The sequence below is a fragment of the Folsomia candida genome, unplaced genomic scaffold (assembly GCF_002217175.1).
Source record: "Folsomia candida strain VU population unplaced genomic scaffold, ASM221717v1 Fcan01_Sc005, whole genome shotgun sequence".
In the NCBI taxonomy this organism is placed as follows: domain Eukaryota; kingdom Metazoa; phylum Arthropoda; class Collembola; order Entomobryomorpha; family Isotomidae; genus Folsomia; species Folsomia candida.
Window position 1 is genome coordinate 5,827,033 of NW_019091197.1, and position 11,864 is coordinate 5,838,896.

The window sequence follows — 11,864 nt, forward strand, 5'->3', positions numbered from 1 at the left end:
TTATTCAAATTGCACAAAGGACAGTTTACCCATATCATGTTCAATCGACGGATACGTTTTCAGCATTTCTTAGCCATTTTTCTATTCCTGCTCCATTGCGTCCTCCCGTTGAAATGGTTTTTCTTCAATTGGATGTTCCCATCAAATCCGCCCGTTGCAAATTGGGAGCTTATCATCATGGGCTACAGTTTCTGTATATTTTTAGGTAGTCTTATAGCAGTTGACCAATTTAATCGACTTGAGACGGAGACTCGACTATTGTTAAATTCGTCGATGAAAATTGAAAAGGATTGCAGAGATAAAGGTGGGTTACGTGGGGTTTGTTTGTATTACGTAAATTAATTTCTGCACTTAATTTCTTGATTTTACATTTCTACTACTAGGCCTGCAACTACGAGCGAGAGTGGACGTGGCTCTCCAGCCAGCTCCAGGATTTCAACTGGATTTCTCCCATCTGAGTTGGGGTGTGGTAGGCAGTGGGATCCCAAATAAAGAGAACAAGTCCCTCCACAGTGAGCCTCGCCCCCTCACGTTCCCTGGCCCCACTGCCAGTCCAATACCACACCCGCTCAGCAACGACAAGCTGCTTATCGTCACGGATGTGCCACCACCATCTATCTCCATCAGGCGCCTCGCTCGTAGACCTGCACGGCGAACTCCCCCCAGGTGAGGCTTTTGTATGGTAAATTGGGGTGGTGACCTAAGGGGGCGGTGATGGAAGAGTGAGTAGTGTGTCGTGTTGGTGGGAGCGGCTGGAGTGGTCCTACGGGGTTTACGAACAATATATAATACCGGAAATAGGCTGCAGTGCACGATTTGTACCTCCCTATTATGTATATTTCAGTGTGACTGCTGTTTAAAAGCACCTGCACAAAATTAGTGCATAAAAGTGTTTAAAAACGTTAAAAAACACCCACCCAAAATCCGGAAAAGTGCACAAAAGTGCAAAAAAATGCAGAAAATTTTTTAAATGAACATAAAGTAATGCAAATAATATTGCATTTTTCGACATAAATATTTGATTCGTTAAAACAATTTAGTGATATTTCCCAAAATTCCTTCATCAATATTCTTTATGTAAAGATATTTAATTTTTTGCAACTTCGAGTTTTAATTTTCATCTTGCTAAAGTGATTAGGGCAGCTCAAAACTTGTGTATAAATAAAATGAGAATGATATGACTTTTAGAGTTTTTAGAGTCATATTGAGCCTAATTTTATGCACTTTTATATATTTTTATGCATTTTTATGTATTTTTGTGCATTATGCATGCATAAAAATTATTTTAGGCGCCTAAAAGAAACACTGTCAGTTATCCTTCTTGTCGCTAATCAAGTTTAGCTCTTAATTTTGAAATTAATTAATCAAATGCTATCAAAATGCAATCTTACATTTTCTTTCATGAACTAACTTTTGCCTTCACCTCAACCGTTCTGCTCATCAAAGTGGCGTCAGTTCCAGCAAGAAGTGATCTAGCTGATATATCGACTTTGGAAATGGTTCAAATTGTGAGTGGAAAATGTTTTCAAGGATCTCAGCTTTTAAAGATAAAAAAATATCAAATTTGCATATAAAAGTGAGCCGAAAGGTAAAAAATCAGATTATGATGTTCTTACTGATCTTTAGTTCATTAGCGGTAAGTATAAAATTTTGTGGCGATCTAGCAAAATTCGAATTTTTTGATTGGGCAAAAAAATTGAATCTTGATCGAGTCCGCATGAACAAAATAACACCATAATCTGATTTTTTCTAGGGAAGTTGAGAGCCCCTAATACGTAACAGTCTGTTACTTGACTAATTAAATTTTCTGTAGATGTTTCGACCCCCTCTTACACATTGGCACTACCCGACCGACCCATGGAACAATGTAGCCATTTGGAAAGACATCGCGCCAGGGTTTGGCGAACTGACATTGGTAATCGGTGCGATTTTATCAAATTTTAACCTCACCTATAAGTATAGGCCTATCGCAGGTTGGGAAGCGTCAAGCGCTCGAGTTAGGAAAATGGCTGCGATTTCGTTACGATGGTTTCCTCAGCAGCTCTCACACGAGGAGGGAAGCCATCTTTAAAACATCCGGAGTGGATCGAGCCATCCAAACTGGGCAAGTAGTCGCTGCTGGAATTTATCCACCTGCTCCGCACGATCCAAAAAGTGATTGGGATCCCAGCAGAGAGATTAATTGGCAACCAATCCCGTTTCACGTTGCCCCTGATAGGGTAAGAAACATACTCTTTACGTGTAGTCACAGAATGGTAACAATAATTTTCGATAAATTCGAATTTGTCACCCTCGGTGAAGAAATTTTTACCGAGCATTCGCACGGTGACAATTCATTACCAAACTAAGAGAGTAAATATCCGAAAAATTTTGAACGGTATTTCTTTTTAGATCATGCATCCCAAGACCCTGAGTGAAACTGAATGCCCGAGATTTGTTGCAATGAAGAACGCCTCCTTTACCACGACCCCTTTAGCCGTGATGATAAACTCTGACCCCGAAGTGGTCCGTGTGTGCACCGAGATATTGAAACATTCCGGACTGACCATGTGCCATTTCGGGGTTATTCACAATCTCCACAAAACACTGGCAATTCAGGTATTAGAAGAAATCAGGGGACCGTTCCCAGACAATTTTTTTGGGGATCTGTGATAATTTCCGGGAGACTTGTAAAAGTCCTCGCCAAGTTTTTTCCCAAATTTAGTTCGGAATTATACACGGTATCCACTGGGGGAAATAGACACGGTGTATCATAAAAATTAAAGTGATTGAAACTTACAGGAATTTTAATCCCCCCAGCGCAAGTACGGATTGCCTCTGCCGGCCTGGACAGATTCAATAATGGACTCCATGCGACGAATCGCTGTTTATCGAACCGATCCGCGCGTCGCCGTACCAACGACGGAGGCACGACGGCTAACATCAGGACCAATATTGACTGAGCTAGTGGGCGACATGGAAAGGAGGATATTTGGCGGTGGTCTTGTTCCCAAAATGACGTCCTACTCATCCCATAGCACCGCCGTGGCTGCCTTGCTAGGAACGCTGGACATATTTGAGGCACGTCATGCCCCAGAAGCTTCAGTCGTCGCGGTAGAATTACACAGATTCAGGGGAAACAATCACGTGGTTCGGGTAAGGAATATATTTCTAATTGTGTGTATACACATTAATCAAGGCTTGTTTTAGCGCACCGAATTCATAAAAATTATGCCACGATGCGATTCGAACTATTAATGAATACTTCAAGTTTGTATTTATTTAATTTCAGATTTTTTTCCGGAATGAGACAAATTCACCACCGTATGAGTTGGAACTACCGAAGTGCCGGTATCCCTGTACTTTCGCCAATTTTAAGACAACTGTTTCTCCGTACTTACTAAGTGATGAGGAATGGTGGTGGGAATGTAGGCGAGGTGTTGGGAGAAGTGCGAGAGGGGAAATATATCACAATTCAATTAGTTCTGATCAGAATCCCTCCTTAGTTTAATGTGGGCCGAGTTAAATATTTTTGCAGCGTTTTTAATGAACTCGGTTGATAGAGTGATAATTGGCATTTCAATTTATATCACATATGTATGTAGTTAAAAACGTCACCAACTTGGAGAAGAGAGAACATTTATCAGTCCATGGAATCTTATTTTCAAAGTTGAGATACGACTTTAGAATTTTAAGTTGCACATCCAATATGACGTGTACTAAAAATCATGATGATCCGTCATCTCAGTCTTGCTCAAAAAATCGTATAACACAAAAACCAAATTTCCCAGGGCAGATTTATTAATTAAATAAATCCATGGTGCATATAAATACATGTCATGTATGTGATAATAGCATTATCCCACGATTAACATAATCATAAATAATTATAATGTAATAATATGTACATATAATGTAATACATAATGGTAATAAAAGTCTTCCACAATATGAAATATGAAACAATGAATTAAAATTGTAATTGAATTTGCATAATTTCATAACCAATTTCTAATTAGCGCTCCAATACATATTATAATTTTCGCACTGGATTTGATAAACTTCAAAGTTTGAAACCATGACCACCTTTGGTTTGAAATTCCCCGTATCTGTTAGTTTTAAATTTTACTCGGTATGAAAATTTGGTGAAAATGAGGTCTGTGCCGTGTAACATCCGTCCCCCTCTTCGTATCCATTACTCATCCCTACTCTCGGATTGACATGCAGCGTCCCCTCCACAATTTCCCCACCAGTAGGGTCCTGGTCCTTAATCAGCTCTATAATTCCCGCAGGACGAATATTCCTTACTCTATGCTGTTCCAAAAAACGCGCAATTTTTTCATATAGTGCCGACGGCTCGGTTATTCGGGGGACCTAAATATAAAAGAGGAAGAATTAAGGGGTATTCATGACAGATGTGATTAATTTTATAAAATTCAACTACACCATACACGACCTAAATTAAATAAGCTCAAAATTTTGCAAATTCCGCCGTATAAATTTATGAAAAATATTTTTTTCGCGAATATTTTATATCGAACCGAGGATTAAAAATATTTAATTATAACTCACGGCATAGTTCTGGGTCAAGTAAATCCCCACGTAGAGTCCGACGAGGAACGAAATCTGCAGGCAAAAATCGTATAAAATTCTGCGAAACTCAAAGTCCTTTCTTTCTCCCTTACGAATGCACCTACGAGGAGATGTGTCGCTATGAAGATCACCAGCAACGTGTTATACGTGTAGGTGAGGATGTTCCAGAAAATTTTCCCAAAGAAATATTTCTCCAAATAAAAATATTTTATTTCTCACAGAAAATCCGTCCCGATTTCTCCCCAACTTTGACACTTTAATTTTTTTGCCCTGAAATCCCACACGTTCATTCCTAATTATCTGCACTTTTCAGACAAAATGTGAAGAGAGGATTGTTTTTATTTTCCTCTGCATATCTTACACCCCCCACTGATCACAATTGTACCGCACAAGCCCCCAAAGACATGGCCAGATCGACCAGCCCGACCCAGATGGTGGACATCATGCTTGTCTCGCTCATATCCATACCTCTCAGGAAAACCAGTCCGGAGAAAATGGACACGTTTAGCAAAATCACTCCCAGCGTGGCACCGACCTTTACCAATTTATTGCATGAACCACTACCACCATGAGGTTTACCTAATTCCTGGTCGTCCAGCTGTAATAAAATTTATTAATTCCCACATCCTCAACAAATGACTTTCTCCGGATACCTTATTTTCCCTGGCGGAAGAAATCAATAGATAACACAACCTCACTAAACTAATCCCTGCTATTATTATAGCCTCACCGGAAACGATAAACTGCACGATGCACGATAGCAAGAGTCCGATGAACATATCACACCAATTATTTTTTTAATAAACTGTAAATCGATGTATTTCACAAACTCTACCATTTACAAGGCGACAAAAAATAAATATGCTCCGCTCCGATTTCTCCACAAACAGAATAGCGATGGATGCAACTCAATTTATTTTTAGCAAGGAAATAAAATACGTGACTCAAAACTAGGCATCATTGACACCCTCTCTTCATGCTCTTGTGTGCATTGCAGGACCGGAATTTTTACATAGCGGAGATAGTCAAACTCAGATCCCGTTATGTATTTTATGAACGTTCCACCACAATACGGTAGGGATCATCTCGGGAAAAAATTCCGTCACCTTTTTTCCTCAATTTAACCTCCACCAATGTCGTGCTTGGCATTCTGACATCCAGCCACATTTGTGTAGATGCGTAAAAAATATTTGTAAATGATTAAAAATTAAATCATCAAATTATCTAAATATAATTCTCTACGATTTGTTTGCAAATCTGTACATTTTATGATGGAAGATGGACTAAAAATTAAGTTATTAAATTAATTTACCCATTACGTTCTCCGTAAAATTACATACAACGTGACAATTTCACGGATGAGTACATAAGCCTCAACATCCTTGTTTCATTGGTGTCATAATCATGAAAAAATCGTTTATTTATTTACTTGTCCTCACTCCCAGATCGAATTATGTTCAGTAAAATGTGCTAATTAGGAACAATGTTACCAGAAATATGAGTATTTTATGCACTGATTCTCCACATTTTGACGTGTTCATGACATGTCCGAATATTTAGTGAATCGTTCTACATTTCGCAGATCACAGTCACCGTATTGGCAATTTCAGTGGCGGCGGAAGCATTGCTCCCAAAAAATTACAAGTCCTAAATTTTTGTTCCTACTCTGTGACTTAGGCCACATTGTCACCATTTCCCAAAAAATTACTTCCGAATCGTTAAGCAGCTTATTTACTTGGTAACAAAGTTTATTCATTACACTTCTAATGATGAATTATGCTTATTAACTGTACTCCTCGCCATACAAATTATACCAGACGATGCTCCATTTGTCCACAAAAATGAAGAATTTACCATTCATACCAATTTCACAGTGCTCTCTTTCATCCCGTTTTTGGCAGAATCAGCACTTTCTGGAGTTGTTTATTTAGGTTAACTCCGTCCAACGGAGTTGAATGGAGTTAGTTATCGTTTAATTCGTTATCAGGAGGACCCACGCATTCAGGACGGAATGACAATCTACATCTCAAAAAGACTAAAAATATGCGTAAAAGTTGACACATCCTACTGTAAAGACCTTCGAAGATTGTAATAGCTACTTACATGCTTATCATTCGTTAACATGTATCGGTCCGTCCAATTGTTATGTCATCGTTTCTCCTCATTTATGGAGCACAACCCGAAAGAAATTTCCTTGTTCATAATTAACAGAGATTGTTTTTTTCTTTAAATTCATCATAAATTCCCGTTTTGCTTACCATTTGTGAACAGCCCCACATAAAATCTGATTGATTAGTGAAATCAATGAAAGAAGTGTATCAAGTAATTACTTAAAATGACAAATTTAGCATTAATCCCTTTATCGAGAATAAATAAATAATTCCACAAGATGCCTCATTTTAATCCAGATCATTCCCACGAAAGCAGCTCCACAATATCTCATAATATTTCCAAAATGAAAAAACTCATATTTTCTCACTTCACCAAATTTATGGTAACGTTTTTAATAATATTTCTCCAAATGGCTGGATCCTATGGGGTAAATCATATCCCTTCCCATCACCACGGTAATTAGAAAAGCTTGTATTCATCTCACAAATTAATTACTAAATCCCTAATTATCCCTTTAAAAACTTTATTTAATTAACTAATCCCCAATTTCCAGCCCCTCCACCACACCCCCTCGACCCGTTAACCCCCTCCGAAATAAGGCTAGCCTCCTCCCTCATCAAAGCCCACTTCGTCTCCACCCCCACCCTCTACTTCTCCACCATAACCCTAAAAGAGCCCCTCAAATCGGTCCTCCTCCCCTCCTTCTTGGACGACACTGACCCACCTTTCGTCACCCGGACCGCATTCGCCAACGTTATCGACCCCGTGACCCAAACCGGGTATGAAGTCCTGGTCGACCTGACCCGAAAAAAAGTCACCAGTCTGATCAAACTTGACCCAGGAACGCAGCCAATGTACACCATGAACGAGGACCCCGACATCAACGCGGTCGTTTTGGCAGATCCCCAGGTCCAGTTGAGATTGGCGGCTGTCGGGCTACAAAATTTGTCCCTGGTCGTCCCGCTTTATTGGTGGGTGGATTGTGAAAAATTTTTTAAATTGTGTGTTAATCGGTAAAGAATATTTCGTAATTTTGAAGGGATTTTGGATATGCCGGAGATCGTCCGGAATACTTAGGGAGAAGAGTGGTCCAAGTTTTCTTCAGTTTTCAGAACGTTCCAAACGATAACAACTACGGTAACGTTTGCGGTTTTTTTAAATTCAAATTGGAAAAAAAAATTATTAATTGTTGCAGCCCACCCCCTCGGTTTTGTCGCCATCGTGGACACCTTAGCCCAGAAAATGCTCGCCATCGAAGACCTCCCCACCCAATTAGGGTTCGAAACTAGCCAAGCCCCCTTCGGCGACACTAGCGCCACTTTCACCATGGCGAACTATGACCCCACCCTACTCCCGGCTTCCTTCTTCCGGAAGGATATCCGACCCATCGCAATAACTCAGAAGAGCGGTGCCAGCTACAAGGTCAAAGGTTATCAGGTGGAGTGGCAAAAATTCAAATTCCGCGTCGGGTTAGTACGCATTAAAAAAATGATTTAGTAATTTGAAATTTTTTTATGAACTTAAATTCCTAATTTTCATAAATTTAGATTTAACGCCCGCGAAGGTCTCGTCCTGTACAACATCAACTATAACGACAAGGGTCACGTGCGACCATTAATTTACAGAGCATCGTTATCTGAACTTTTTGTCCCTTATGGCGACCCTAGACCGCCATACCACCGGAAAATGGTAACCATTCATACCTGCCGCTGTGAAAAAAAATTAAATTATGGCACAACTTGATAAATGAAGGAGAAAACAAATCCAACTGATTTCAAAAGATTTAGGCTTTATTCACCAAGCGACGCGTTTCGCAATATAAAACAGCTTCATCAGGCTATAAAGTTACAAATTAATGAATTAATAATACATAAAATAAAATAAATAAATTGTTACGAGCCATTAAGATTTTTCAAAAAATGAGACTATTATAGTTTACAATTATTTTACCTATTGGGTGATTTATTAAAATATCTGTAGTTTGCAGCAGTGTGACCGTGGTTGTTGAAGGTCAATTCTTAAATGTCAAATTATTTTGTGAGTGGTTTACAATACTTTTCTAGCGAGTTTATCTTTTTAAATGACATTATTAAATTAAGATTATGAACAATGTTTTTGTACCTCTCATTTTTACTTTTTTCCGCTTGCTCACGTATATACTCTATGACAAGTTTTTTGAACCCATACATATTTTTATAAAAAGGCATAACTATGTATACATTATTTCTTGATAAATAAGGATCACTAGTATTAATATTGTATTTGTTAAAAATACTTGGTTGATTTTGTTGTAAATGTTTTAAAACTAACTCCGTTTTTGGTATAAGTAAATTATGCCTATTCATTCCTAGTACTTTGTCTTTACAACTTTGTAAAATATTTCTAGGATATCCTCTCTTTGAAAATTTTTCGAGAATTAAACTTATTTCTTTATCAGCATCATTTAAATCAGAGCAAACCTTTTTAGCACGGAGAAATTGACAATATGGTAATGACTCTTTCAGGGATTTTGGATGATTTGATTGATAATGTAAAAAATCCAATACTAGCCTTTCCCGAGTTCGAATCTCGGTAGCGTCAATTTTTTGTTTATTTTTACAAAATTCCATTGATCACTTTTTAAAAACTCCCGCAGGCCTTCGACGCCGGCCATTACGGGATTGGTCAATCCACCCACCAACTCCGCCCCACGGCCGACTGCAAGGCAGGAGCGATCCACTTCTTCGACGTCACCGTGTCCAACAAGGCCGGCCTCCCCGTCACCATTCCCGCCGCGGTCTGCATTTTCGAAGACGACGCAGGAGCCCTAATGAAAAAATATAACCCGGTCGATCGCCGCTCGTACGTGGTCCGAAATCAGCGCCTCGTCGTCACCTTCACTTCCGGCTTAGGAAATTACGACTACGAATGGAAGTGGATTTTCCATCTCGATGCATCTATAAAGATGGAAGTCAATCTCCAAGGAATCGACAATCCCACGTTCATCTCCTCCCGCCAAGGCGGTGCGGGAACGCCTATTTACGGCACCGTTCTGACACCAACGCCCGGAATCCTGGCGCAGAATCATCAGCACTTTTTCACCGTTAGGATCGACACGGAGATCGATGGAAATTCAAATACTGCCGCGGTTGTTGACGTAGTCTCAGCAGGTTTGGAAATTCCCGATAAATCTTAACTTCCAACGCTTTTAAAATTTTGAAATTCCCTCTCCCCCAAGGCCCAACCGGATCTGCGGAAAACCCTTACGGTAACGGTTTTCGTACAGTCTCCACTATCCTTAAAACCCCCGCCCTCGCCAGAACCTGCGCTGATTTCGAACGTTCCAGGACTTGGCACATTTATGGCAACTTATCGAGGAAACACCCCTTTTCCCACACCCCCATGGGTTATCGTCTCATCGCGGAAAACCCCATCCGCCTCATGATGAACAAAGACAGTCCGATCCACCCCAAATGCGCCTTTGTAGATCACACCGTCTTGGTAACGCCCTACCAGGAGGACCAACTCTACGCGGGAGGCGCTTACCTCAACAACTCCGGGCTGCCAGTCTGGGTCGCCAACGCGCCAGATTCAAACCTCGTTGAGACTGACATCGTTTTATGGCACGTTTTCGGCCTCACGCATATCCCTCGTGTGGAAGATTTTCCTGTCATGTCGGCCGAGTAAGGGAAATACTAGACCTATTTTTTAACAATTTTCAAGAAATTGCGGTCATCATATTTGAATCGCACCAAATAATTTTCTTATTACAGGACCGTTTCATTTTGGTTGAGACCGGTCAACTTTTTTCTGGAAAACCCAGCCCTGGATGTCCCATCGTTCCTTAATATTCAATAAAGGACACCGAAATCATATCAGCCCAAACTAAAATCTGGTCAAAACTACGCAGACATACCTCCAATTAAATTCAGTTATATTGTATATCCTTCTTTAAATCAATAACTCTTGCAAACCAATATTTAAAATTTTTAATTTATATTAAATAATTAAATTAATTGCTTTAGATAAAGTTACAATAATAAAATACGTATTCTACATGTTTTTTTTCTCCCTGGACAGGTTTAATTTCGATCGCGGGGGTGGTGAGAGGATATGCATGTCTCTGAATTCCGATATTTTTCAGTACCCTGAACATGTGAATCTTGCCGACAATTAACCCCAGGGTCGCAAATTTCTCCACAATTTTTGTATGATTTAATTTATCTTTGAAAAACGCTTTAATTAGTGTATCGTATAGTTGTACGTCCATTTTACAATTAGGATCGATTTCTTTTTGCAAAAACTCAGAACACGTGTCGCTGCCTATAAAGTTGAGGATAGGCAGTATTTCTTCATGGACGTCCAAATCGGTTTGTGGGTGGTTAAAACAACTTTTGACAAGTGGAAACAACCGGTTTTAACCACTTTTATCTTGACAAGACTATGATTTGGTGGTCAAAAGTGGCATTTTTACAGATTTTGACTGCTGTTCTTGATAATTTGGTTTTAACAAATAACTCAAAAAACTGGGAATGATGCATAAAATTGTTATTTCCCCCACTAGCATATGCCACATGTTGGACTAGAAATTAAAATGGCCCAACTTACCGTACTCACTGTCTGTACGACAAATACATAATGTGAGACTAATAAATACTCATCATCCACACCGGCATTTCCTCCGTTGTCACTTGCCTTGAAACATATCACACCGCAGTGTGATTGATGATTGATACTAATTATTTTCTATGTCACATTAACATCCTTATCGTTGTACACACTTGAAACCTAATTAATTTGTTGTTTTTTTCCTTTTGACCATATGTATTCCAGGCTACCTGGCTCATTACTCGGCTTAAAAGCGATGATAACGTCAATCAGATTCAACTATCGTCACGCGTATTTCACAAACTCGTTAATTTGAAATCAGTCAGATACGAAATCAATCATTTCCATATCTGCGTACCTTGCGCTTCCTGCCAATAATGCTTATAAAGTGGTGCTGACGTACTTCCATTGGGCAGTATTCATAAAGCTGGAAGCCAGCAAGGAATTTTAAAATAAATCTTAACTCACAGCTTGTATTCAATTAAGCCAGATTTCTTTGACCATATTAAAAATCGCGGTCTTGTTGCTCACAACTTGCTCATTAGTTGACCCAACCATCGCAACGTCCTTGGTATTGATTAATCAGGGTTGTCA

The 11,864-nt window shown here is 39.5% G+C and overlaps 4 protein-coding genes and 1 long non-coding RNA gene across 5 annotated transcripts; all 5 read left to right on the forward strand.

Annotated features, from left to right (window-relative positions):
• The first annotated feature begins 205 nt into the window (after positions 1-205).
• Positions 206-1,889, forward strand: LOC118435960. Its single transcript, XR_004835079.1, has 4 exons — positions 206-304; positions 384-666; positions 1,447-1,508; positions 1,814-1,889. It is a non-coding gene; the product is annotated as an uncharacterized LOC118435960 (long non-coding RNA).
• A 908-nt stretch (positions 1,890-2,797) lies between these two features.
• LOC118435870 (testicular acid phosphatase homolog) lies at positions 2,798-3,902 on the forward strand. Its single transcript, XM_035852357.1, has 2 exons — positions 2,798-3,135; positions 3,272-3,902. Exons 1-2 carry the CDS (start codon positions 2,842-2,844, stop codon positions 3,488-3,490), a joined length of 513 nt encoding a protein of 170 aa, XP_035708250.1. The 5' UTR covers positions 2,798-2,841; the 3' UTR covers positions 3,491-3,902.
• A 3,093-nt stretch (positions 3,903-6,995) lies between these two features.
• LOC110850435 (copper amine oxidase 1) lies at positions 6,996-8,793 on the forward strand. Its single transcript, XM_035851697.1, has 5 exons — positions 6,996-7,138; positions 7,237-7,654; positions 7,723-7,820; positions 7,879-8,152; positions 8,231-8,793. The coding sequence occupies exons 1-5, from the start codon at positions 7,027-7,029 to the stop codon at positions 8,424-8,426; spliced, it is 1,098 nt and encodes a 365-aa protein (XP_035707590.1). The 5' UTR covers positions 6,996-7,026; the 3' UTR covers positions 8,427-8,793.
• Positions 8,794-9,168: 375 nt separating this feature from the next.
• On the forward strand, positions 9,169-9,858 carry LOC118435905 (peroxisomal primary amine oxidase-like). The gene is made up of 2 exons (XM_035852420.1): positions 9,169-9,213; positions 9,319-9,858. Exons 1-2 carry the CDS (start codon positions 9,169-9,171, stop codon positions 9,856-9,858), a joined length of 585 nt encoding a protein of 194 aa, XP_035708313.1.
• On the forward strand, positions 9,326-10,720 carry LOC118435810 (copper amine oxidase 1-like). The gene is made up of 2 exons (XM_035852238.1): positions 9,326-10,345; positions 10,436-10,720. Exons 1-2 carry the CDS (start codon positions 10,065-10,067, stop codon positions 10,518-10,520), a joined length of 366 nt encoding a protein of 121 aa, XP_035708131.1. The 5' UTR covers positions 9,326-10,064; the 3' UTR covers positions 10,521-10,720.
• The last annotated feature ends 1,144 nt before the right edge of the window (positions 10,721-11,864 follow it).

Bases quoted from the DNA above. Each gene is read 5' to 3' on its own strand.
- LOC118435870 (XM_035852357.1), top strand. From the start codon at position 2,842: ATGGACTCCATGCGACGAATCGCTGTTTATCGAACCGATCCGCGCGTC. The intron at 3,136-3,271 runs GTAAGGAATATA...ATTTAATTTCAG, and splicing joins GAAACAATCACGTGGTTCGG to ATTTTTTTCCGGAATGAGAC.
- LOC110850435 (XM_035851697.1), top strand. From the start codon at position 7,027: ATGAAAAAACTCATATTTTCTCACTTCACCAAATTTATGGTAACGTTT. The intron at 7,655-7,722 runs GTGGGTGGATTG...GTAATTTTGAAG, and splicing joins CTGGTCGTCCCGCTTTATTG to GGATTTTGGATATGCCGGAG. The intron at 8,153-8,230 runs GTTAGTACGCAT...TCATAAATTTAG, and splicing joins AAATTCAAATTCCGCGTCGG to ATTTAACGCCCGCGAAGGTC.
- LOC118435905 (XM_035852420.1), top strand. From the start codon at position 9,169: ATGGTAATGACTCTTTCAGGGATTTTGGATGATTTGATTGATAAT. The intron at 9,214-9,318 runs GTAAAAAATCCA...AAACTCCCGCAG, and splicing joins TGGATGATTTGATTGATAAT to GCCTTCGACGCCGGCCATTA.
- LOC118435810 (XM_035852238.1), top strand. From the start codon at position 10,065: ATGGGTTATCGTCTCATCGCGGAAAACCCCATCCGCCTCATGATGAAC. The intron at 10,346-10,435 runs GTAAGGGAAATA...TTCTTATTACAG, and splicing joins TTTCCTGTCATGTCGGCCGA to GACCGTTTCATTTTGGTTGA.